At 35.3% G+C, this 27053-nt stretch overlaps 4 protein-coding genes across 7 annotated transcripts in view; 3 read left to right on the top strand and 1 right to left on the bottom strand.

Annotated features, from left to right (window-relative positions):
* Positions 1-8418, bottom strand: part of LOC128180051 (guanine nucleotide exchange factor DBS-like) — a 30886-nt gene extending 22468 nt beyond the window's left edge. The window contains exons 1-3 of one of the 4 annotated variants that reach the window (XM_052847850.1): positions 8280-8418; positions 829-915; positions 169-283 (exon numbers count right to left, since the gene is read on the bottom strand). In XM_052847850.1, coding sequence (XP_052703810.1) covers positions 169-283; positions 829-904 — 191 coding nt within the window. In that variant the 5' untranslated portion in view covers positions 905-915; positions 8280-8418. Of the gene's footprint in view, positions 1-168; positions 284-828; positions 916-2200; positions 2820-4945; positions 6775-8279 lie in introns of those variants that run through there. The other 3 variants (XM_052847849.1, XM_052847848.1, XM_052847851.1) reach the window with 3 other exon arrangements.
* A 21-nt stretch (positions 8419-8439) lies between these two features.
* LOC128180052 (dynein light chain Tctex-type protein 2B-like) lies at positions 8440-15816 on the top strand. Its single transcript, XM_052847852.1, has 5 exons — positions 8440-8596; positions 12695-12828; positions 14628-14697; positions 14948-15011; positions 15567-15816. Exons 1-5 carry the CDS (start codon positions 8526-8528, stop codon positions 15612-15614), a joined length of 387 nt encoding a protein of 128 aa, XP_052703812.1. The 5' UTR covers positions 8440-8525; the 3' UTR covers positions 15615-15816.
* A 766-nt stretch (positions 15817-16582) lies between these two features.
* On the top strand, positions 16583-20503 carry LOC128180698 (myosin, essential light chain, adductor muscle-like). The gene is made up of 5 exons (XM_052848827.1): positions 16583-16753; positions 18546-18692; positions 19097-19264; positions 19600-19686; positions 20141-20503. The coding sequence occupies exons 1-5, from the start codon at positions 16726-16728 to the stop codon at positions 20197-20199; spliced, it is 489 nt and encodes a 162-aa protein (XP_052704787.1). The 5' UTR covers positions 16583-16725; the 3' UTR covers positions 20200-20503.
* A 2006-nt stretch (positions 20504-22509) lies between these two features.
* LOC128180697 (cohesin subunit SA-2-like) overlaps positions 22510-27053 on the top strand; it is a 38701-nt gene continuing 34157 nt past the window's right edge. The window contains exons 1-8 of the mRNA XM_052848826.1: positions 22510-22583; positions 23234-23317; positions 23532-23631; positions 23955-24077; positions 24444-24617; positions 24977-25181; positions 26328-26479; positions 26611-26684. Coding sequence (XP_052704786.1) covers positions 23235-23317; positions 23532-23631; positions 23955-24077; positions 24444-24617; positions 24977-25181; positions 26328-26479; positions 26611-26684 — 911 coding nt within the window. The 5' untranslated portion in view covers positions 22510-22583; position 23234. The remainder of the gene's footprint in view (positions 22584-23233; positions 23318-23531; positions 23632-23954; positions 24078-24443; positions 24618-24976; positions 25182-26327; positions 26480-26610; positions 26685-27053) is intronic.

The raw sequence follows: 27053 nt of genomic DNA, 5'->3' as shown, positions 1-27053 counted from the left end.
AATTCATGACGCATTATTCTTACACTAATCTTGATACATGTATACTAAATACTAGTGAATTTGTAATACATCTGTACAAGGAATCATTTCTTTTAATTTTTTAATGGCTCAAGCTTGATAACTTATAGACATAGAGTTGTGTTCTGTTTAGCAATAGATGGAACATACGTTGGAACACAGCACAAGAAGTGAATTAACTTTCGGTACTCCTCGTCCGGTATCTGTGGGTGCTGAGGGTTTTCAGGAAATGTTAGAATTAGTGCACCATTCTTTGCTTTTCCACCTGAAGTAATAAAAAGATACCTAGATCATTGCTGCCTAAAGATATAATCATATATAGAATCTGGCAGCTGAAACTCCCTACCATAGGTATAAAAGGGTACTGTACATGCATAATATCAAGAATGCATCCAGAAATATAGATTTACATAAGAGATATACTTTCTTGCTTGATTTTTATATATATTTGTAAAACCTTGTAAACTGAAGTGTGACTGAATATATAAGATATACAAGTTACTTGTCATATATTCATATTGGGACAGATTCAAACACACATGCCACCTGTGATAAATGTATACATATCAGTACTGAATCATATAAACAAACTACCATAGATATATCAGGTTAACTGTGATAATTGCATATCAGGACTGTATCATGTTAACAATTTATCTGTGATAAATGCATATCGGGACCGTATCATGTTATTAATAACAAGTTACCTGTGATAAATGCATATTGGAACCATCATATCATGTTATTAATAACAAGTTATTTGTGATAAATGTATATCGGGACTGTATCATGTTATTAATAACAAGTTACCTGTGATATATGCATATCGGGACTGTATCAGGGAGGCTACATCTAACACACTGTAGGGACATTCTTGTTCTCCCATTAAGTCACCCTCTGAAAGGAAAAACAATGAAATCAATTATAAAGTCCATAGAGCATTTTCTCTTTACTGGAATTGCCTACATTATTTGCTATGCATTTCTCTCTGAGTCAAAACCCATAAACATGTCTTTGTCTTTATTCTCATGACAATTGTCCATCCTCTTAAACACACATCTTCATCCACGAAACATGTCAGATTCTCCATCATTTTAGAATAAAACTCTCTATAAAGATTTGACATATTAAAAGAAGGTGTTTTGTGAACATAAAGTAGCACCAAAGATAATTGTACAGAGCAACTAGAAGAATAACGGGCCATCATTCACTGAGCTTGAGTAGACAAGGTTTCTATTGAGTATATAATTAATAAAGTACAAGGCCACCCATAGGCTATATGTAACCAAGAAGTATCGGCTCAAATTGGTATTCCTGACAATATCAGTGACACAAAAGCAGACTGGCAATTTCCATCAGACTTCCAAACAAACCGATTGATAGAACAATCATTGAATCCGACCAATATCCCAGTTATTTCGATTCCATAATGAGACAATTTATTTTTCTTCCTTGGAATCTGGACTGAACTGGTGTATTGATTCTGATGGAGAAAATAAAAAATGGAATGGAAATCCCAGACATGACTCATAGATTGGAATATGTACAGATAAAAAGAAAACATATAACTATCACGGAACAACAAGGCAGCTAGCGGAATCCAGGACTTATTCTTAGGTCCGTCTGAGAGACTTGACAAGCTGTATATATCTTATCTGTCGGGCCCGAGCCTGTAGAGGTTACGTAATTACCATTTCCAAGGAAGTCGGATGTCGGTATATATTTACCACTAGCATCTTTAACGTACAGAGTCAGTTTGTCTGCAATGACCTTGACCTGGGATATAGCAGTCTTTGACCTAATACACAAAATCTATATTGTGCTGAGGATTAACAATCACTTAGACCTAATTATACAAGAAAAACACAAAATTATGAGAAGCTTATAAGTAATTCAATTCATATTCATTTTGAAAACAATCAACATTATTAAGTTAAGGAGGAAATATCTTTACCATAAACCTTCCATATTCATTTTATATATAACTGAATGTTAAACTATGATATAAAGACTTTCCAAGCATGTATACATTTATGCACCAAATAATGTATCACTGCTGAATACAAAAATTTACATAAAACCCCCAAAATTTTATTCTGTATAATTTCTCACATGGTGAACTTTAAAAACCCAAATTTCACATCCTCAATCCACATAAAAACAACCAATATAAGTAATCTACCTGTCCGAGTAAATATATTCCTCTCACACCTGAACAAGAAGTATGAATAATTTCCTTCTGTCTGGGTATTGTTTACATCTTCCTTGTAGGTAGATACCCTGTGATTTTTATATCTCGGTCAATCATCACACCTTACATGTACCAGCTAGGTTAATCTCAGCGATAAGCATCTACTGTCAACGGACAAATTTCACCCCTCAAGCCACTCAAAAAATGTTAAAATGGCTTAAACAAAATTCACACGCGGCCAATAAACCACATCCCACCACCAAAGCCAACAAAAAACTAAAGCAGATGTTGTAACACCTCAAAGGTAAAAAAAGATCATACTGGTGTGCATTTACCTGTCACACCTGGGGTCGGAGCATCCCGAGGAACCTATCTCACAGCAAAGAGTCAAAACCAAGTAGATGGCTGGTGACAATTATTGAGATGTATGCATTAATTAACAGTAATCGTTAACATGGTGTTTTACAGGTTTTTTTGCAGGTGGGGGAAGCTAATGAATTAATCTGACCCGAGTAATGACAACCTACAGCCACATAGTTACCAATCTTTGACATTATAACAATTATCGTCTATGTGGCCTACATCTCTCAATTTGTCCATCTTGACAGATTTAACAGACTTTTAGCATATACTATTCATTAATATAACCTTTAGTTATGGAATTTTTGCATTATTTGGGTGCTTATATTTTTTCTAATAAAAGGGAAAAACTCTGGATATCATTTGATAATAATGCCAAAATCATATTTTTTTAAATTCAATTTGAGTACATTAATATTTCATGCAAAACTCTTGCTATTTATAAATGTAGATATAAATAAAGAATGATCACGGAATAATAAAACATTAATCCGTGCAAAGCTGCGAGCCTATATAAGGCAGAGTAGATTAATGTCATTAAATATACATCACCTCAATACCATGTACCATCCGACACAAAATTTACATTTTATTTTGTCAAGAAACAAACTCTGGGGTTTTCTTCACTCCAAATTTTTTTACCAAGAATCATGAAATAAAATGCATTGAACAACAATAAAAACCTTAGATATCTACCTTGGATAAGATATACCTGCATTTTCATTCAGAGGATATTTTTAGCATCTGACGAGACCTAATTAATGGCAAGCTTAGCTATTGATCATCGACATCATTGCTGAAATCCCACATTGTATACATATTTTATTGCCATACCAGAAAAACAAAGCACTTGTTTTTTCCCTTGTGTTTACAAGCGTATTTCATTGACTTCTGACCTTTCTGCAAAAAGCAACAATACGGTTCAAAGAAAACTCATTAAATTTAAATTTCTTCCGTTTGATGATAAAATTTTGTACATGACAGTTTGTCACGTTTTGAGCTTTGCGACATGGCCATTTGAAGACTTTAGGCGGGGATATTATTACCAGACACAGCGGAACAGGATCCATGTCCCAAGATAAATCCTTTACAAAATTTTGTATATGAACCTCGCCAGGCCTAAAAGAAAATGCAGTGACATGTTCTTCCCACCGAAAAAATTTGATGCACATATAAAGACTCTATAAGGATAATGTTGTTGCATTATTGTCACCCTATATATACAAGCAAGAACTGTTTGGCCATCTGCTCTTGATGTTTTAATGGTTCAGACTTCAAACACCTGTTGTTAATGGTACCAGGAAGTTTAGCCACTGATCCTAGCGTGTAAATATTAGCTTATTTTAGCTACATATATATATAGGGTATACCTATGATAGCCTGCCCTACATAGCTCTTATAAGATTTAAGCTGATTGCTATGAGCTAACCAAACTATGCTGTTCCATGCTGTGTTACAAAGTATAGCTCTTCATTTCCTTCATATAGCAAGACAAAACCCTTTGACACAGTGATTACTGAACAAGAAAAAATATCAAAGTTTTCGTCAGCTTCAAGTGACTTGATTCCTGCTGTTTGTATTTTTTCCTCATCCCTCTGTCACCATCGGATCAATGTACATGTAATTCCTCCTCAATAAAACTCAAGGAGAGGCGGCTGTAACTTCTCATTTATACACAGAACTCTGTCAGCATCAAGAGACCAACCACCAAGAGGAAAACAATAAACACCAGTTTACAGGGACCAGATCATCTCTAATCGTCCTCTGAGCTGCCAATACACTTCAGGAGCTACTTATAAGCCATCTCCTCATTACATATAATCCAGTAAATCACTAGACAGCTTACCATAATTGTTACATTGTAAAATATAGTTGGAAAAAAAATTGATCATTATTGGAGTTTGTAGTCAACATACAATTAATTAACAAATGAAAAGATATGAGAGAACCTCCATTTGACTCCAAACAAGGCCAGAAGATTTACATTAAGATTTACATGGATTTCATGCTGAAGTTACGATCATTCCAAGGTAAAACAGATATACAACTTCTACAGTAAGGACTCAATACTCTCTGTCATTTTCTACACAACAATAAGGAGACTCAGTCACAGCTTGCAGCACAAGCTTGTAGATCAACTTTGGGGGGTAGAGGAGATATGGTGTATTAACCACCCAACATCTTCTGTCTTTAATGTTCTATACAACTCATTCAGATAATAAGAAATCAAATAGATGCATGATATTTGAACATGGTGAACCACCCCAAATATCAGGTACCGCTATATTTACAGGTGGAAGAGTTATTTTTGGACTTAAAGCTTCACACCTCTGCGGAACACAGAGAAATTATCTCCCCTTTTGCAGAATACAGTACCTTGCTCAGGTTTGGCTGTTTCTGTCTCTATGAGCGCGGCTCGTGAGTTAAGTTGTTGGATTCTCTCCTCCTTGCTTATTTCCTCATCACAGTCAGGCCCCCACTCGGACTCACTCGTAGTATTGCTGTGTTGATGCCGATGACCCTTCACGAAAGGTTTCTGAGGCAAGAAGTACGCCCTGTCTGGACTCTCGTCCGTGCATTCATCTGTGGAACACTGGGAAGAACTGTAGCTCGCGTGAGGGAGTCCGAGCGAGTCGCAGAGCTCAGTGCTCTGTGGTTGATCCAGGGTGGAGCTTTTCCGACGGAAGTTCTCAAGGAACTCATCGATTTCATGCTCCACTTTGGAGACCTGTATCACCCCAGCTTTCTTGGATTTGGAAGATTTTGATTTAACTGTATGGGCATCCCTTTTACCTGTTGCCATAGTGATGGAACTCAGGAAACAGAAAGTGGAATGCTGTTCCCCATTATAAGTTTTGATTATCCTACATGCAAGAAATGTTCAACATCCGTCACAGAGCAAACAGTAATGCAAGACACATAATCATGGAGTCTGATGCTAATAATGCAGTCAAAGGCTGCTCTTTGCTTTTTATAAAGCGCGCACTATTGAACACAGGGACAAAAATCAATGACTGCAATAACAGCAATTTTCTGTAAAACAGTTGTTCATTAAGACCTATTTAGCACAACCATCTCATTGTACACACCACTCTAATCCTTTGGTAGATATATACGATTCCAGCAAGTAAAGAGAACAGTAGTTGGCCGCTGATGGGGGATGTAGACGGCTGACTGCTGGAGCCCTTGTTGTGATGAGTCATCTCTCCGTGCGCTGTCCCTGTGCACAGGTAAACTTACTGTAAACTTGACAAACCAAGCATAAAATTCCACAGCATCTCCATATCACCATATAATCCCTTCCCCTCACATCACAGCTCCACAGTGTGGATATCACACACAAATACTCTATAAGGAATTTACTGCGACTCCAGAAAAGAATGACAAATGGATTTCCAGCGTCTTGTAAATGACGATGTCTGCACTACCTGACTACAGTGAAGGTGTGATTGTAATGCATTGCATTCTCTCTTTTACAACTCCCCAGACATGGAAACTCATGTTTAAATTTAGGGACAAGTTTTTCTGGACCCAGACAGAGGGACGTGAAACTTCGGGGCCAGATTTATGCTCCATCAGCTGACGATCGGATCAATATGGCCTCGCTAACGCAGGAAGCTGTTTATATCATTGATCCATAAGTATCAGCATGAATCAAATCCGATTCCAATGTAAAAGCTTTTGTTTCACGAAAACTGTATAACATCATCAAAAATTAAAATTGTTGACATCACATGTCCTTGTCAAGGATTGATTTGGGATTTCAACCTTTGAGGCAACACTCTATTGAAAATGATTGCTTCTCTTTATAAGTTTTCTGATTTGAAAAGTTTAACAAAGAGTTTTAATGGTTGATAAAATGAGATTCAGAAATTGTCATGCCAAGATTTCAGTCTCAAACTTTCCAGATATTTCATACAACAATAAACTCTACAGAACATTACAAAGAATCAGACGAACACCTTGGAAGACCAGACTTTCCTTTACTATCAGTTGGTGTCGGTGCTGACAAATCACTAAGTAAACTCACCACTGATTACTGGCAAGGGACTTTTTAATAATGACTATTTCACCTGACAGAATGTGTATTTTTAGACATTATCTAGATAAGTAACGGTGACATTACCGAAGAAAAATGTTGATGACAAATAAAGATTAGCTATATTTAAGACAAAATTGAATGACTTGGCTGTATTTCAAATTAACCTATCACTGTTTTAATCCCATAAACAGCTACTTTTTTCTTCTACTGTCACCAGACTCTGTCTAAACATTGATTCATTGTAGGGACTCTCTCTCTCTCTCTCTCTCTCTCTCTCTCTCTCTCTCTCTCTCTCTCTCTCTCTCTCTCTCTCTCTCACATCCCTTACACACCAACCCTCTACATCTTTGAACATAAATGTTCAGATTCTACTATACACAGAATGCCTTTGAAAGTTGATGACCTTAGGGAGCAGGTAACTTCAGGTAAATATACAGGTATCCTACAGTACAGGTGACATTGCTTCTTTAATTTCCTGTCAACAGACTGTGTATAAATAGTCCACAGAGCGTGCATCACATTTAACAATTAAATAAAAACCTAAAAATATGTATGTAGGTCTTCGTAATTAATGTGACTTCACGTAGATTGTAGCTGTGCTGTATATATACACTCATTTCAATGATAATCTGTGTGTAGATTAGCTGTAAGGTGATAATATTGATGTTGAGGAACCAGTTCTCCCCTTTGCTTTAATTGGCGGTTCATGAGCATATCTTTATTATAATATTATATGATAATCAATATATTATGCACTGTAACAAATTATCACAAGATCTGAACCTACATGAGTCTACATGGATAGTTGCATAGGTTTGAAGCTAAAAGTGGATAATTTCATACCATAATACTCTCCTAAATAGCTGCTATACGCATAACATGCCAATTCAGATAGCTTTGGTACATGTATCAATGAATCTTTACCACTCAAAAGTCTCTCCTCTTTATTTTCTTTAACGCAAATCTCACATCCTTGATGGATCATGTTGGATGCCTTATAAATATGTCCCAATGCATGCAATTTATTTTGTTTCTATATGGCCCCAAGAGTTTTAAAATTTGACAAGAGAATATCTTCAGGGTTATAATTCTTATAAATGTGAAGTCTTTAATTAGAACACTCCTGGATCAAAGCTAAACAGCTGATAATTAACAAATTATTATACAACTGATATTGACATAAACCCATCAATAGACACTTATCAGCTGCTTTTTTCTATCATTGCTTTTTTTTTTTAATTAATTTAAACATTTAGATCTTTCAAACAAAATTATCAGTTTTACTTATATCATGACAACATTTTGATGTTTCAAGAAGTTTATAACCATTCAACAAAATATAAGTATAGAAAACCCTTACATATTTATCGTCATATTATAGTTCATCATTTATCATTAAAATCATCATCAGCTTATTAATTAATTCATTCTCAGCCACATTTCATTAATTTTCATGATACTGGCTGTATATATGAACTTTTTTTTATTTATAACAACATAAATATTCAACACTGTTTGATAAAGAAACACGGTAGCAAATTTTTACAAATTATTCACTGATAAAAATAAGTAGTGATTCACAGCATCCGAGAAGAGATACCATTCAACGGTAGCGGGAAAAATCAATGCCATACCTGGTAAACAAAATACTCATGAATGAAAACTCACCTGTGTGTACTATATTTAATCCAGGGTACCGTGGAATAAACAACAATTATCAAATGTTATGTTTCTTCTTATATGTGTCATCTATCCTTGTACACACACATTACACACCTTCCTTGATCGCTGTTTTAAAAACACCTGTGGGTCAAAGTTGAAACGTCACACTTCCGTTTTTCCCACAATGCAACGTTGTCAGGGACTCCATTTTACATGTTTTGATGTGGAGGTAACTTGGAACACGCTGTAAAAATGACTGACACTGTCGTGGAAGAGAATACATCCAGCAATACGTACATTATACGACCAAACTTCCAACACAAGTTAGTATCGTTGGAATTTTTGTTTAAATATTACCCACAATAGCCATCAAGCGGCAAGTGCTTGCTGTTCAAGAATGTTGATTATCAGAAAAAAATACTCAAAATGTAAACATCAGTAATTCATTTTAATATATCTCTGTATCAATATTTTTCATTATAATAGAAATTTTGAAATTATCCTCTTCATGTTTCTTGTTGAGAAAAAATCACTCACAATCTGCATGTACAAAAGCAAGACATTTAATTAATTACTTATAGTCTGTCCCAAGATATTTTTGCCGCACATTTTCTTAAATTATTCAATATTTATAAATACCTCATGGTTCAGACGATGTTTATTCAATAGTAGGAAAAAATCCCAAGATTTCCCCTTTGAAACGCCCTCTCTAGCTTGTCGGGTATCAGTACACGGCTAAAAATAAAAAGTCTACGAGGTTTTTCCATTGCCAAGGAGATGAAGACGCCCGGATGATAACCGTTTGAAAAATTGCGCGAGGGGTCCCGAGTATTTCCGAATGGAGAAAAGATGTCAACATTCCCCATTATAAATCTCCGTAGGAAATCTGTTCTCGTTCCTGTGAATTTTTACGAGGGAAAAATGATAATGTGTGAATGAAGTTATCTTGGGAATTTTCCCTTCCATCGATTTTAATTGCACTTCAGTCACAGGTATGTGTATTTTTATTAAAAATCGTTCAAATATGCAGCAAAAATATCTTGGGACAGACTATAATTGATACTATGAATGAGACAGCACATATTGTGTCTATAGCTACGGTTTTAAGTCATCATCATCAACTGAACATCATCATCATTAATCTCACAAAGATTCATTGAGCTTGAAAACTTTTGTTGGACATCTCTTCCGAAGAGAAGTCTGTCAAAATTTTTCAGTCAGGAGGAATCTTGCTGAGATAACATCATCATCATCAAATACACATCCACTACAACAACAAAGCTTCTCCACTCCTTCCTATCATGGGCCAGCCTATCGTCAACCATTCCCAGGACTGTGGCCTGGATTTCATTTCATTCTCCATTCCCAACTGTTCTCCTCTATGTTGCTCTTGGTCTAACTCTTTCCCTTGTCATCTGGGGTCTGGAGTTTTCTGGGGTCCAGTCAAGAGCAGTGGCACTGTGGCTATTGTTCTTGACTATAGGTGTCTTTTCGGAGCATGTGCCTTATAGACTTATAGTATATCCATTTTTATTGGCATCTGGTAATGATTGTGCCTAAATCTTCTTGTTTACATCTACTCGGAAGGCCTTCATTGTAGATGTTCTTTAGTGACAGAAAAAAGTGCAATCAGATCAGTATGATTAAAGTAGAATTTGTAAATCTCATTATCCGTTACTCTACTGGCGCGCGACCAGTTCTCGTCGAGTACCATTTCTCACCAATGCATTGTTACGTCATTTTATCAACATACAAAATTGTATACGAAAACTGACATAACAGTGCACTGGCGAGAAATGGTACACAGCGAGAACTGGTCGCCCGCTATTACTGCTATACTATAGTTCTTGTTTAGCTCATAGAGGAGTGACTATTTAACTCAAATTTTTAAAGTGTTTCAGAATTTTCTTTTTGCCATCATTTTTTGCTTGATGTTTTGATTTTCATTACTTTTGTGTCCAATCTACATGCATTCACTTTAATTTAAAAAAAGGAAAGAAATTTGTTTTGAAATGCTTCAGGTCTGCTAAAAATGAAAATTCTACAGGAATTGCAAACAATATGAAAGCACTGGGCAGTTAATGATAATGTTGATAAATTGTGCAATTTGTTCCAATAACTTCAGAATAGATAAAAAATGTCAGATTTTCCATTATGAATCCTTATAGGAAATTTGTTTTCGTTCTTGTCCATTTCTCCTGGTTGAAAGGGGGGGGGGGTGCCAAGGAGGATATTTTGGACTTCTTTCTCTGGAATGATTTAAACTGTTTTTCACTATTAGATAAACATGTACGAACTAAATTTATTTTCTCAAAAAATTTAAACAAAATGACGTAAATATAACTTGGGACAGACTATAATTAGGTTGTCTGAGCTAGATTATTTTTACAATTGAATAGAGAATATATCAGTTATTTGTTACAGCTTTTAAGGATTCATAATCTGGACTAAACCTGGCCGTTTTTACATTAATGGTCTCTCTATTGAAACTCTGAACTAGGCAAACTTTTGTAAGGAAACATTTCCAAGATTCCTCTTTGAAACAAAAGCTTATTTATTTGCTCAGTTATGTAACAGCTAGCTAAAACAGGAAAAATTACTGAGATGAATAACTTTTTAAGAAGAGTTGGTAAGGACTGTTAATTTTTGAGACTGTCGACTGGTCATGCAGAGATTAGACATGAACTCTGAACACGTGAGGCTAATGCCTCAGCTGTTATATTTCAAAACAACATTTCTCGACCTCGGAGGTTATTCTGCAACATTTACAAAAACTCGTACTTTATTTCTTAATTAAACAAACCCTGAAACATGCAAAAGTTACATTATAAATGATATTAGTATTTTAATGAGATACAAAATATATCATCAAATTTATAAGTAAAAGTCTCTAGAATACATCTATTAGTAACAAAGTAATGAAATGCATGTATTATCAAACACTAAGTAGCCAAATAGGTGAAATTTTCTTGATCTAATAAGTGCCTACTTCACTAAAGTTCAATCTTTTTTTCTTTAACTTTTTACTAGCTGTGTGTAGGATTAGGCCTTTAGAATATCTTTGGGGGGGGTGGCGAGAGTTAATACCCAAGGTAGATTACTCTGCTGTCGGATTTTGCTCACTGGTATATAACATACATGTTTTATTATTTCTTGTTGTAAAAACCTGCAAACCAATCACAGCCTAACTTTCATATCTTTCCTTGTATGGATCACAATCTGTATCATCAATATCTTTTTGTCTGATACTATATTAGACTCAGTCTAAACACTGTAAGGATTTCTCTCTCTCTCTCTCTCTCTCTCTCTCTCTCTCTCTCTCTCATCCAAAGTATGGCTACAATTTCATAAACACTATAAATCAATGAAATCATCACCATCATCAGGGTGTATATACATTTTTAACTTTCTATATCCAGCGTCTATCTAGATCAGGTATCTATCTATCAATCAATACAGTTATGTAAATGAGGAATTTTAAACAGAGAATTAAATAATAAAAATCATGCAATTTTTATCTAATGGGAGATTCAATGTCAACATTAATTGTCTTTTAACAACAAGGTTGGCATTAGAATGGAATCTAAATGGATAATGTGGCTTTTAAGACTGTCAGCCTCCCAGTTTCTACAGGTTACTGACAATTCAAAGCATGTTGGAACGCTGCATCTTTCTGCAGGTTTTTGGAATATCTGATTTAATGCATCTCTTTGAGCATTCACTGATTTAAACAAGATAAATGTTCAAGGCTGTTTACTCCTCCACTGAGTGGAGATAAAGGCTGACATAATTGTACAGCCTCCGATATTCGCTCATTGATTTTAACTTAGCAGCTTGCCATGTATACAATGTCATGTAAACATGTTCAATATTTATTGTATGCCTTTATGAAAATAATACATGTCGAAATGAAGTCATTAATTATTAAATATTTGTGGAAAGTCTAAAACCTGTAACTTTCGTTAGCTATAACTGTAGGTCTTTGTTCTATATGGCAGACCTGAATTTTCACATAGAGTTGTGCATTATAAGAGGTGTAAAATTTTTAATTCCCAATCTACGTGTATATTGTCAATCAATGTATACACATGTACTTTCACCCAGTAAATAACAAATGCTTACGCACAAATGCTTACATTTGACTAATTATATTTCCTAATTTCATACTTGCGCCTTACATTGTTATAAAAGTACATCTGTTTGTACCGTCAATCTCTGTCGATTAAAGGCTTTCCATCTTATGCCTGCCTTGCTGTGGTTATGTGTCAGTTATAATAAAGGAAGCTGAAAATTTATTTTTGTTGTTGTATTGATAAAGCTCCAGCATTCTACTGCACGTGATGTCATGCAGTCAATATGTGTATGTTTGATTCATATGTAGACTTGTTTATATGTGTATGTCATTATTTTATTTTAATTAGGTTCAGACAGGTGATAGTCAAAGAAACCATACACAATGTATTGAACGAACATCTCAGTGGGAAATCCTACGACGCAGAAGAGACAACGGAATGGACGAGGCGGATATCTGATGATATCAAACTCAAGTTAAAAGGTACACTCTGGGGGGTGAAACAAAGTTACAGTTATCAAACTCTGGTTAAAAGGTACACTCTGAGGGTGAAACAAAGTTACGGATATCAAACTCTGGTTAAAAGGTACACTCTGGGGGGGTGAAACAAAGTTACGGATATCAAACTCTGGTTAAAAGGTACACTCTGAGGATGAAACAAAGTTACGGATATCAAACTCTGGTTAAAAGGTACACTCTGGGGGTGAAACAAAGTTACGGATATCAAACTCTGGTTAAAAGGTACATTTTGATGGTGAAACAAAGTTACGGATATCAAACTCTGGTTAAAAGGTACACTTTGATGGTGAAACAAAGTTACGGATATCAAACTCTGGTTAAAAGGTACACTCTGAGGATGAAACAAAGTTACGGATATCAAACTCTGGTTAAAAGGTACACTCTGGGGGTGAAACAAAGTTACGGATATCAAACTCTGGTTAAAAGGTACATTTTGATGGTGAAACAAAGTTACGGATATCAAACTCTGGTTAAAAGGTACACTTTGATGGTGAAACAAAGTTACGGATATCAAACTCTGGTTCTGGTTAAAAGGTACACTCTGAGGAAGAAACAAAGTTACGGATATCAAACTCTGGTTAAAAGGTACACTCTGGGGGTGAAACAAAGTTACGGATATCAAACTCTGGTTAAAAGGTACATTTTGATGGTGAAACAAAGTTACGGATATCAAACTCTGGTTAAAAGGTACACTTTGATGGTGAAACAAAGTTACGGATATCAAACTCAGGTTAAAAGGTACACTCTGAGGATGAAACAAAGTTACGGATATCAAACTCTGGTTAAAAGGTACACTCTGGGGATGAAACAAAGTTACGGATATCAAACTCTGGTTAAAAGGTACACTCTGGGGGTGAAACAAAGTTACGGATATCAAACTCTGGTTAAAAGGTACACTTTGATGGTGAAACAAAGTTACGGATATCAAACTCTGGTTAAAAGGTACACTCTGAGGATGAAACAAAGTTACGGATATCAAACTCTGGTTAAAAGGTACACTCTGAGGATGAAACAAAGTTACGGATATCAAACTCTGGTTAAAGGGTACTTCTTCATACTGTCATAAAGATACCTGTATCTGACAATATCAAACTCAAATTAAAAGGTAAGCTGTAATTTTAAAGATAATGAATAATATTAAACCCGCACTTTGAAGCTGTAATTAAGATATTGGATCATTTCATTTTAACTCATTTACCGGTAAAAGGTTCACTGAAGGTGTAATAAAGATATCAGATTTCAGTTTCTAAACAAGCTTTTAAAAAATTCTGTATACTACAGTAGAATCATTTGATTTAGTGGTGGCTCAGTTTTGATGGAATTTGTGGGTACCTCTCATCCACTTAATATAATCCACAAATTAATAAGAGTTTTAAAGTCATATTTCCTTTTGTAGGTATAAGACAATATACGAAATAATATCCCCTCAAGCTTGTACGTAAAATTTAAAGCAATCCACAAAAACTGGTCCCCACCAAGTTTAATGATTCCACAGTGTTGTAAGTTGTAGATAAAAACAGAAGTTGAAAACTTCAACATAATCTAGCATTTAGTGATTCACTGTAGCATTAAATAATTCTAAATTTAAGCAGAATTTACAGATTGTCTGTACTTCTCAATTTTAAATGTTCCAGTATTAATTTTTTGTCACAGCAGTGGATTTGAAGGAAGTCCACAAATTGCAGATGTTTTAATGATAGACAATGCGCGCGTCTCGATTAATTAGAGTATTCATGTCTCAATGAGTGTTTTCTTTATTTCAGACCTGGGTTATGACAGATACAAGTTTGTGGTACAGGTGGTCATCGGAGAACAGAGGGGGGAGGGGGTCAAGTAAGTCCTCACCCTCAGCTCTATACCTTTGACAATTCAATTCAGTTTATTAACATCACCATGTGGCATACAATCAAAATGAAATCAAATGACAGACAAAAGAATATTATAACATAAAGGCGATAGCATGAAACACAGTTTTATACAACTTTCATAGTCCTTGGAACTGTTTTCTCTGCATCATGTTGATTCTCTCCGATGTGATTGGACCTTAAGGTTCACCTTTACAATGATTGACCTTCTGTTATAGGATGGGGTGTCGCTGCTTTTGGGACTCGGACACGGACAGTTACGCTCAAGATATATTTATGAATGTGAGTCCTAGTTTCTTTTTTCTGCATGTTCATGATGGGTGGAATGAAACTTGATAGAACCATTTCAACAAGAGCTTGGACTCTCGGTAGTTGGTGTCAAATAGCAATGTGACGTAGGCCTGTTTATTTCATTGTAGGCCACTCACCCATTGATCTTTGAAATCAAGATTTGTCTGGCTTTTGAGCTAAGGCTACGCAATCTGTGTATATTTCGCTTGAAACAAGCGTCATTTTTAACTTGTTTTGACGCAAAAATAGAAAGCTACGTCCTATGGAAAGTCCAAGGTCTTGTTAAAATGGTTCTGATTCTACCCTTATAATGGCTATAAAGTTACACTTCCTTTCTCTAATTGATCCTCAATCTTCATAGACGTACATGTAGTTTATTGAGAAGTAATTTTATATTTTGAAAGTAAACCTTTTTTACTGAGGTTATCTAATTACCAAAATTTGATGAAAGCATCGTTACAGAAAATGCCAAAAACAAATTCTTGTTAATATCTATCGACTTCTGTAGTATGTTTAGAAATGAAATTGATTTGTAATTGTTTCCAGGACTCTATATTCTGTGTGGCTGCTGCGTTTGGATGCTTCTATTACTGATTGTTAGAACTGGACTATGGACCCCCCGACTCATCAACTGTGATACAGGGCGCCATTCTGAGAGAAGTTGACAGTTTGTGTGAGGATGAGAACAGAGATCTGCCAGGCTTCTACTGTGTCACTTCATTATAAAATCACTACAACCCATTATACATTGTTTGTTGATAGTTTACTCATTAAAAATTAATATTAAGTAAAAAAAGTATCTGGTTGTGTTTGATTTTACTTTCTCTGGTGAAGCGTTAAGTGGATGGATGAATAATACAAAAAACTTTGAGTGGATGATTCAATTATTTTTCAAGCTATTTGATGAAAGATATGGAAAAGCAGCAGATGAATTCAATGTTGGCCATGGCCTGAAGTGGTTTAAACTGCGCAGTTGTGACTGAATTTTCTTTAACTCTGTGATATATTTAATTCTATTAAAGAAATGGAGAGAAAATTTGCAGAGTACTCTGTATTTAATAAAAAAAAAATTATCAATTGATGTAATCTTTGTTCAATTGGTTGAAAATAAAATGATTAATTCATTCAGGAGAGGGGAGATTCCAATCAATAGAAAGAACAACCACCAAAAAAAAGGGGGGGGGGGCACCGCAAATAACACATATCGCACATATTTATAAAATCTTTGGCAAATGAAACACATTTTTTTTAACTTCTAAATATTGACCAAATTCATTTTTATGGTGAAAAACGTATTACAGATAAGTTAAAGATAAATAGTTTTAAATCATGGGATGGCTGTCATATTCAAAGAGTTGGATTGATAGTAAATTCCATGGAATCATTGTTAGAAAATTTGTGAGAGATTTGTTTATTTGTCCGTAAATCCAGAATTCAAACTGTCTGGTTTACAACCCGTACACAGAAACGAGACGACCGACTTTTCAATGTGTTGATATTTTGAAGCAGATGATTTTAGAACATTTGAGAAATTCTGCGTGGTTGAGTAATTTGGGCTGCTATCCCTCCCGGCGTGAGATGCTGGGGTTCCGGTTAATTAAGCTCGCTCCTTCTCCCGCGCGGAGGGGTTCAGTGCTACTACAGAGGGACTCAGTGGCGGTAGGAACGACAGACTCAGACTCACTCAGACTCGGACCCAGGCAACATGAGCGCTGATCTCCCCGACATAGAGGGTATGTTAATCGTGTTCTAATTTATTTAAAAAAAAATATAACAATAGCTGAAAATGATATTACGAATTGAAAAAGGATTCTTTTCTTTTCTTTTTTTTGGGGGGGGGGGGGGGTTATATTTAAACACTTTAGGAAATTATAAATAAAAACTATTAAACATAATGATATTTTGTAGTCGCTTTTTAATTTACGTTTACTTATTATGTTGCAAAAAAATGGTTTAAAATGAGTATTTCTTAAAAGAAAAGACAAAATATAAAGAGGCAAAAATATACCTAGCTATAAAATCTTACCATACTGATGGAGGACTCTATGTTTTATCCATGTTTTTAAATTTGTTTTTTAGTTATAGAGATATATAATTATTAAATACTGAAAGTTATGCTATAACAAAGTTGTAAATGCAATTACGTCTTAAACTTTTCTCACAGTGATAAGATTGTAAATGAAGGGAGGTCAGCTCATACAAATTCAAATTTTAAAATGTGATAAAATATTGGTGAATAAATGATAATTAGGCGTACGGATTCTGGGGGCCTTATCGAGATGTGTTTACACTTCCAGCAGATGTTGAAATAAATCGTCCATTAACCATCAATAGATAAACAGTTTTTTGATAAAACCCCACTTCCTGCTATATTCCGGTCCTCGGGGGTCAGGAAAAAGTCTGGATATACAGACAACCTACCGCCTGGCTTGTTACCCCCCCCCCCCCCCCGCGGGCGCTGAGTCGCCGGATTCGGCTGCCTGTTCTCTACCAGGGCCTGCTGGCAGACATCGCTGTCTTTGATGGACCCTATTCTGTTTGCAAATTCAAAGAGTTAGAAATTCAACATACATATACAAAGTTTCTCTCCTTTGAACTTCAAATAAAGCGTGGTCGATTTTATCTGTAGAATCTGTGAGCTGCTTTCGGATTCAAGATGTGGTTAGTGCTCTGGGGATCGGGCATTTGGTTGTTAAAGTTTTATTATTTTAGAGGGAGGTGAGGAAATGAGGTAGATATATACTTGTGTCAGTTTTTGTATCGTCTGAGAGCTCTTTGTGGAGTTACATAATATGCCCGTTAGCGGAGAACGTGCTTGAGACCCCATCACTCACTCCCGTCGTAAATCAGAAGTCAGATACAGCTATCAAACATGGCAGAAAAAAACGAATCTGGTTTAAATCTTGTTATTTTCATCAAATTTCTGACATTATTTGAATTCTTCAAACTTGAAATTCATGACGAACTGATCCGTTCACAAGGAGGGTAGGAAGTCGTAGTTCGAACACCACTGAATCACGGGAAAAAGGAAACTTAGCAATTCATGGGAAAGGACTGACCCTGTACCATTTTCTTTTGTTAATCATAGAACAATAAACGAACGAGCCGATTAGCTACTCATCTGTTTGTCTGGTCCCTCCATTTTAGTATGGGCTTTGCATTTAAAAATGATAAATCGTGCATGTCCCTTATTTCAAAGTAGTTGCAATTATCTGTAATTTCGATCAATATTATAGACTAAGGTACATATAACCACCCCCCCCCAAAAAAAAAATAAAAACAAACAAACAAACCCCCCCCCCCAAAAAAAAACAAAAAAAACAAAAAACCACCAAAACACGCAACTCTGATAACCTCAGGACCAACATCTTCCTTTCTATATGCATTTACTATTTATTTCAACGATTGCATTGCATGTTGTCATACGATAAATCAGGATGGCCAAGCACTCTCCCATCATCAGCAATGTCTTCACGAATAACCTAGATCCACGCCCCATATAGCCTACATTATTGATCGTTGTAGACATGAAGGAGGTGTTCGATTTGTTCGACTTCTGGGACGGGCGGGACGGACTGATAGACGCTGTCAAGGTGGGAGACCTCCTCCGGTGCTGCGGACTCAACCCAACGAACGCACTCATCTACAAGAACGGGGGAACCAAAAAATCCGGTAATCTACGGACGGCGGTACACGGAAAAGGACACATTCTTGTCTCTGATACAATAGTCAATCCCGTATATGCTCACGTGTTGCCAGTATATTTTCTAATCGACATCTACTACGGGATACAACTTTATCATGCGTTTACTGAACGTGTTTTAACATTAAAATGCTGCCCTATTTTTTTTTTAACTTAACGACTATTTCTATCTGGGTTTTTCATAGATATATTTACATTTTAGCAATAAAAATGAGCATTGAAGTAGTCATAATGCATGCGTTTATTGTTAAGATTAAAATATGTCAGAAAGACATGTCTACTCCATACTATTTGATCCGTACCCCTACACAGCTTACTTTTCACGCAGTGCAAGTTTGATCCGCTCCTGCACTAGTCTGGCTATAATTTTCAGGTGAGAAACAGTACAACATGGAGGAGTTCCTGTCCATCGTGCGACAGGTGGTGAAGGAGCGAGACACGGGCTCCTACAAGGAGTTCATGGAGGCATTCAAATCTTTCGACCGGGAGGGACAGGGCTACATCTCCCTGGGAGAGGCAAGGCACGTGCTAACAGCCATGGGTAAGAAAGGGAGTACGCATAGGTGTAATTGGTAATATCCTATGTGCATGTTAAAAATCTGAAAATAAAGGTTAATCAAGATGCAATCTAATATCAACAGGCACAGATAGTTATAAATATGTGTAAAGTTTGTTACGTTTTGTAGAACGAATTATCATAAAAAGATTGAAAATCATAGTTATCCATTGCGTAATAATTTGTTATATATAGTTTGATGATTATCATAATGTATATTATATATGTATGTAATGTATTAAGAGATATCTTAGAAAGTGCCATAACTGTGTGATGAAACCAAAAAATACAGTTAATGCATTGTGTAACGTCAACTGTAGGTGACCGCCTGACAGACGAGGAGTTGGAGGACATTCTACAGAGCATCGACTTGGACGTGGACTACGAAGGCAACATCAAATATGAGGGTAAGGTCAAGTCCAAGGGTAAGGTCAAAGGTAAAATCCGAGGGTAAGGTCAAAGGTCAAGTCCGATGGTAAAGTCAAAGGTCATATATAGTTCAACGTCAAAACTAGAAAATCGACCGCATATAATTCTTGAAAAAGATTCAGAAAGAACAATAATGTACCATGCTACATGTACCTGCATCAAATAAAAACAAGAAAGACGTAAAGCCATGATATTAATAATTGATAAAAGAATTGACCTATGAAGAAAGTTAACGTTGTTGTTTTGGGGGGTTTTCAAACGTCAATTTTAAAGTATGCCTGCTATTCCATACTGTTTAATGAATACTTATAAAACAAAAGTATTTGCTAATATATCACAATCATAAATCAAACGTACTTTACTGGCTATAAAAAGAATATCGCATAACACATCCAATGTATTTGTTACTAATTACAGACGTCGCTATTTCAGACTTTATCAAGAAAGTGATGAAGGGGCCACCGGAGGGGAAACCTGAGTTCACATATTGAAGAGAAACGGTCTTGGGGTAAAGAGTCGAACTGCGCCACTTCATTCACCAACAAAGCACGTGCATTCTGTAGTATGACGGCGGATTTTGTGTGTATTACACCAGTACATTGTTCTACAGTCCGTGTTTCCACGTATTGCCGCCATTGTTTCAATCGTGTATCTCTGTATCATTCTAATTTTACCGGTATATGTAAAGGATTATCATAGGACCATGTGACAAATGTATTTGTATTTTTGTATATGCTGTATGTTGTACTTTGTTTCATATACATGTATTTGTTTAATATAAATTCATACACACGTGATCAAGTGTTGTGCGAATTCCTGCTCGGTCTCGTTGTCATTGACAATCAATTTTAAAGAAAATACTATTTGCTCAAGTTCCTAATATACCTTCCATTCTTCAAATCCCAGACATATCCCCAGGAATAAAATATATGTTGAATGATTTTATCGACAGAGGTCGGAGACAGGGGTCCTTTGGCGAGGTAGCGCTTTATACGGTTCATGGGTCTTAGTGGGGAAGCTGACGCCTCATGTTTATACATGTATATATTTACTCTAGTATATATATATTCACGTACGAGACAATTTTGCAATGTTCGCGAGAACTTCGTGGTCGGACCACAGGGGCATCTTATCCGCTCTTCACTCTATTTATATATATGTCATAGAGTGTAGAGCGGATACGATGCCCCTGTGATCGGACGGGGGTATTTCTTGACGCAAACCAATTATTTTGTATCTTTATTAAAAGTGTTTTTTTTAAACAATTGCTTCGCAAAACATTCATTATTGTCTACGCAAACTATGTTATCACTAAGATAAAAGTTGATTTACAATATTTGATAGGAGAAAATATATATGCTTTTAAAAGCATTATAACTAAATATTGATCTTGATTTTGATGTTTGAAGAACCACCGTTTGAAAAGGGGAGGGACTGTAAACCTTCCTGTAAAGAAATAGGCTGAAATTACACGAGATTTTAATAGCAATGAAACCGTTTCTTGATGCCAGAATTACTCAATTCAATTTAATTCAATTCAATTCATCTATTCTCTCAAAACCATGTAAATGGTACAAGAGGTACATTATAAATATATATCATATATACATTTATTACTATGACACAAAACATATGTTATTGTGCGATCATTCTTTCAAAGGTGATAATACATAAAATAGATTAACACCCAACAAAGACCGTATATGTACAAACATGTTGCAGACATACACATACTCAGTTCATGTATATAATATACATTTACTTAGATCAGTAGTAATTAATATCAGCAGTTAAGAGCGATCACATAATAAATATTTAAACCAGAAATATGACTGTTATGTAATGAATGTCATTATATGACAGTTACATAGTTATTTACCATGTAATTCATAAAACTGAGCCTTCTGTGTGAATCACCATATATATATGACCTATATCTTAATATGAAATCATTCCATAATGATAATCAAAGTACTGAAGTACTGACGGGAGTTGATTTTATCGATTATCATTTATTTTAAAATTAACTTATCTTGCATGGCAATTAGTTTCTAGTTTGTATTTGAATTACGCACTTTTTTATTATATGAATTTTAGACTTTTCCGACAAGAATTTCGAGAAACCCCATATGAATCATGTTGTGTAATATTTAAAGATAGATTTCAAACTATGTATAAGTATTCGAAGCAATTCTAAAAATTTTATGGATCCAAGCACTATTGATATCGAACTCTAGTCTTTTTCAACCAGACGCTCGACTGTCTCCGTTAATCTCCGACAAGCAAGAGAGCCTTTCTGCTTGTCGGAGATTTACGGAGTCAGCTGAGCGTTTGGTTGAACGAGGCTATAAAAATATCTTAGTTGTTCATATTATATAAAATCTGACTATTTTCAAAGTGTTTATTGAAAAGTTTCCTTAAAAAAAAAACAATGCTTCAGCATACATTACTTTGAATTTTTCTATTATTTTCAAGAACTAAGTCTTGTCAGCGGTGATGATTTGTGCTTAGGTCCAAACACTGTTTCACTTTCGGTTTGCCAGAGTAACTGCATAGAAGAGTTGATTAAAATCAACTCTTCTCTTAAATTTAGAAGATATTTAGATTATTTTATATGCTTCAAATTGTGGAACATGAAAAAAAAATGTAAAATCAACGAAAGTAACATGATTTGAAACTTGTGTAAATGTGAACTTTAATGTGTTATTGTATTTTCTTTTGGATTTGAACAAAATGCACCCACCCCCCCCCCATAAAAAAAAAATCCGGAATGCATAAGCATCCGTTTCAGAAATATTTTGAAGTCACGTGACTTATTGTTTACTTCCGGCAAGCTGAACCAGATAGCTTCCCGCCAAACAAAGAGGGTATTCAGGTAATTTATTATGTTAATTAAAGCATTAATTGCAATTATTTTGATTAAGAATTACAATATTTAATTTCTTGCGTCCAATTAGCAGCAAAAATTGATGTAAAGAGGTTAAAATGAACTCCGATGCGTCGGCGTCGGGTATCATGCATCTGTGTTTACATCGGGCAGTTGAGAATAAGAATACGAAATATGTGATCTATTTCAAATTGAGTAGACTATCGAGTTGAAAATTCAATTTCGGATTTAAATCTAGAAAACTAAACTGTGTACTAGCATGATATTATTCTTTATGATAAAATATAACTGGTTTTCTATTGCCAATTGATGTGAAGTTCATATCAGATCTTATGAAATCAGCTTGCACCAAAACAGCTGTATACATCAGTTTTTCAATTTTCTTTTCAACATATGCAGCACATTTTGTGTAACATTGATACATTATTTGATCAGACACATATGCAACAATTGCATGGCATGTGTGCTACTCTATTTATGAGTTTTAATTTTTAAAACATCTAATTTACCAAACTTTTCCACAAAGCACAGTATGTTATCTTGATATGAACCTTTAAGCAAATGTTAACTGATTATTCGAAATTTTGATTATTGATTTTTATCATGTCTATCATTTGACTTTATATTTTTTTTTGTAGGATGCGGGGAGCAAGGAAAGCAAAGTCAAAGGCAAAGGTCACAGTTCAAGGGGCATTTGTTGAGGCAACCTCAGACTTACCAGTGTAAGATATAATATATGTACATTTGTTGAGGCAACCTCAGACTTACCAGTGTAAGATATAATATATATACATTTGTTGAGGCAACCTCAGACTTACCAGTGTAAGATATAATATATATACATTGAAAGAGCTGGTGGGAATGATTGCATATTGAAGCCGAGTGACTTTGATAGATTAGTTGTTTTTAAGTATGGTTAATGTGTCTCAATTACAGACCAGAGAATGACTCTGACAGTGACTTTGAGGAACCAATGTCTGTGTCTGGTGCTGGCAGTGGGCGAGGACGCAAAAGGGGGTCAGGGAGAGGGGGCAGTGTAAGTACAGAAAGGTCACAGCATGTTCTTTACAGTCAATCGAATGATATAATATGGCAATAAAGCTTAAATTACTTGTAGACACAAAGGCCATACCAACATTAACATTAGGGTTATAGTCACTTTCTTAGAGTGAATGCACAGCTGTGTAAATGTAACATGTCCTCAATGAATTGTTTCAAAAGTAATGTTCAAAAAGTTATACATTGCTGTGTGTAAGAAATCGATGATATAGTGCATAAAGATTAATGTAAATTATTGTATAGGAAGTTGTGAAGTAAATAATTGGTCAAGATAATTAATGACTACTGTATTTATAACAGGCGGTGAAGCGCCCCCGCCAGACTGGTGCAGCAGCCAGGAACAGAAAAAAGAGTGAGGATGAGGAGGACTCCGGAACTGGTTCTCTGTTTGATGTCGTCAAAAGTGGAAAAGCCTCACTGCAGGTGGGTAATACTGTTTAATGACAAAAGTGGAACAATAAACTGCAAAGATGATCGTAAAGTTTATCTGTTACAAAAGTGTAACAGCCTAGCTGGTGATTTTAAGTTTTATGTCAGATGTGTTTGAAATCGCTGTACAAATTTTACTATGGGTATGGGTAAAAAAATAAAAAGTTGATATTGTTAATACTGGAATAACACCACTGCAGATGGAACAACTGAAGATGATATACATATTTCTTATTATACTACCTTACTTGGCGCGGAATGTTAACAAAAATTAAAAGATACAACAGAATCAGTTAGGCTAAGAAATAAACAGGGTGGTACAGTTATGATCTTCAAGATTTTTTTCCTTGTGATTTGCAGAGCACTGTAGATGAGTGGATAGAATCATACAAGAACGACAGAGACACAGCGCTCGTGGAGCTCATTCAGTTCTTTATACAGGGCTCAGGGTGCAAAGGAACCATAACTCCATTCATGTATGCCAACCAGGAACATGCAGAAATTATCCGTAAAATGACCGAGGAATTTGATGAGGTACGTTATTGTTAATGGAAGATTATGACAGGTAATTTTTTTGCAAGAATTTAATCTAACAACTGAGGGCAGAGTTTTAAGGGAACTTCACTTCAGAAAAAACGGAGAAGTTCGCTCACGTCGCCCTTTGGTTGGTTATGTACTCTCATAATCATTTATTGATTCTACAGAAGTTTTGTTTGATTAATTAATGCATGCTTCATTCATTAATTTTATTGATAACATTGTTGTATTGCACAGACTCTGAGATTTCTGTACAGCACAGTGAGGGGTTCCTCTCCTAGTTATAAGTATAATTCATTGACTTTACAGAGAACTTTGTTTTGTATTGCATTAATCACTCTGATATTTGTATGTAGGACAGTGGAGACTACCCTCTGATCATGTCTGGTCCTAACTGGAAGCGTTTCCGGGTGAACTTCTGTGAGTTTGTGCAGGTGCTTGTCCGACAGTGCCAGTACAGCATCATCTACGACCAGTACATGATGGACAATATCATCTCTCTACTGACCGGTCTCACTGACTCACAGGTCCGTGCCTTCAGGCACACCAGCACTCTGGCAGGTATGTGGTTGGGGCTCAGACTGCTCAATAAAATCTGTGTGTTGGATTTCATCTTTTAAAGGCACTCCATAAAATATATGTGTGGAATAAAACTAATACTTTTAACCTTTGTGGAATTAGTTCTCAGACTTCTTAGTTAGGTTTTGGAGTAGTATTTTTTTGCATAATTAAGAGTAATGAAAAAAAATGATGGAGACATTTTTAGATTCCATAAATTTCTTAGACTCCTAGTATATAATAAACTTGAACCCTGGCAGGGATATGTGTTGGATCAAACTTCTCAATTATGTCAGTATGAGATTGGGGCTCAAACTACTCTATAAAATCTAATTAAGATGGTCTTGAATTTTTTTTGTTTAAAAGAGGAGTGATAGATACATGCATGTATGCCATACAATAACCGATCCCGAAGTGTGTATCCAAAACCATTAAAAGAAAACTTTGTATAAAGTGTGGTTAAAGGGGCATGGTCACAATTTTGGTCAAATTTTATTTCTCTGTTTTTATTATTTGCAATGCTTTAGAATGGCATTTCTAATGATGAAATGGAATTTGGGTGCCAGTCGTTGAGTTTTAAGCAAGATACAGGGCTCACAATTCTTCGTCACTTAAACAAGGCTCGTGCCCTGTTTTTGTTTACATAGGTTCAATATACCAGTAAAAAATCTTTTAAATGCTGGTTTATCTATCTTATTATTCATTTTAAGCATAAATAAACAGTTCTTAGCGGTTAACACATTTATTTTAGGTCTAAAACTGGAATTTTCACTTCAACATTTGAAATTTAAACAAATGCTTTGTTTACATAGCGAAGAATTGTGAGCTCTGTAACTCGCTTATAACTCATTAAATGACACTCAAATTTTGGTTGCCTATTAAAAATGCCTCAGTGAAGCATTGTAAACATTAAAATCGAAAAAATAATTTTGACCAAAATCGTAACCATGCCCCTTTAATTTTTGGATTTAGTAGAACTAGGACAAGGTTATTGATCTCTGTGTTTCTGTGTTGATAGATCATTAAAGGCTTAGGGATTTTGAAATGGTTATGTGGGCATATAGATGTGTTTAAAGTTAAGTTTAAAATAAATCATCTCAACTGGATATTTTAGAAATTAGAGCTTTAACCTTACTGTTTCTTTGGTAGCCATGAAGCTGATGACAGCTTTGGTGGATGTAGCTCTGAATCTGAGCATTAATTTGGATAACACACAGAGGCAGTACGAAGCCGAGCGACAGAAGCAGCAGCCCAAGAGGGCCAACGACCGACTGGAGATGTTGTTACAGCGCAGGCAGGAGGTAAGGGAATGGGAAAAGGAGGTGGACGAGAAGTAAACTTATGAAAGGTCCATTACCCAGCAATAAGGTATTAATTACAATATAATGATATGAAATGATTTTTTACTGTATGTGTAATTTCTTGATTTCAGCTGGAAGAAAACCAAGCAGAAATCAGGAACATGTTGACCTATATCTTTAAAGGAGTCTTTGTCCACAGATACAGGTTGGTTTCTTGTACTCAAGTGAATTTTATTCATCTGGTGTAATGAACAGTCGCATGATTTCTGCTGCAGCAAATGTTCAGATGTGACACTTAAAGCAATATGAGCTGTATTTTATAGAATTTTATTTTGCTGCAAAAACCTGCTAGTATGATAAGTCTGCATATAACTTAAACTTTAATGATAAATAAGATTTGAAAAAAATCATTAATTTTTGTTAAAGGAAATATTTCTCTTCTAAGGAATGTATAGCAAATCAATTTTTGTACAGGATGACAATAATTCAATTTTGCTCCAAATAAGGCTTCTTAACGGCCTTTTCTACAAAAATATGGCAAACAGAAATTAAAAAAACATGATATTTTTGTCAT

This window comes from Crassostrea angulata, chromosome 4 (assembly GCF_025612915.1).
Source record: "Crassostrea angulata isolate pt1a10 chromosome 4, ASM2561291v2, whole genome shotgun sequence".
NCBI lineage: Eukaryota > Metazoa > Mollusca > Bivalvia > Ostreida > Ostreidae > Magallana > Magallana angulata.
This window is presented reverse-complemented; position numbering and strand designations above follow the sequence as displayed.

Coding starts and splice junctions, on each gene's coding strand:
- LOC128180052 (XM_052847852.1), top strand. CDS start 8,526: ATGACTGACACTGTCGTGGAAGAGAATACATCCAGCAATACGTACATT. Junction 8,597..12,694: donor CGACCAAACTTCCAACACAA/GTTAGTATCGTT, acceptor TATTTTAATTAG/GTTCAGACAGGTGATAGTCA. Junction 12,829..14,627: donor TATCAAACTCAAGTTAAAAG/GTACACTCTGGG, acceptor TCTTTATTTCAG/ACCTGGGTTATGACAGATAC.
- LOC128180698 (XM_052848827.1), top strand. CDS start 16,726: ATGAGCGCTGATCTCCCCGACATAGAGG. Junction 16,754..18,545: donor TGATCTCCCCGACATAGAGG/GTATGTTAATCG, acceptor TGATCGTTGTAG/ACATGAAGGAGGTGTTCGAT. Junction 19,687..20,140: donor AGGCAACATCAAATATGAGG/GTAAGGTCAAGT, acceptor TCGCTATTTCAG/ACTTTATCAAGAAAGTGATG.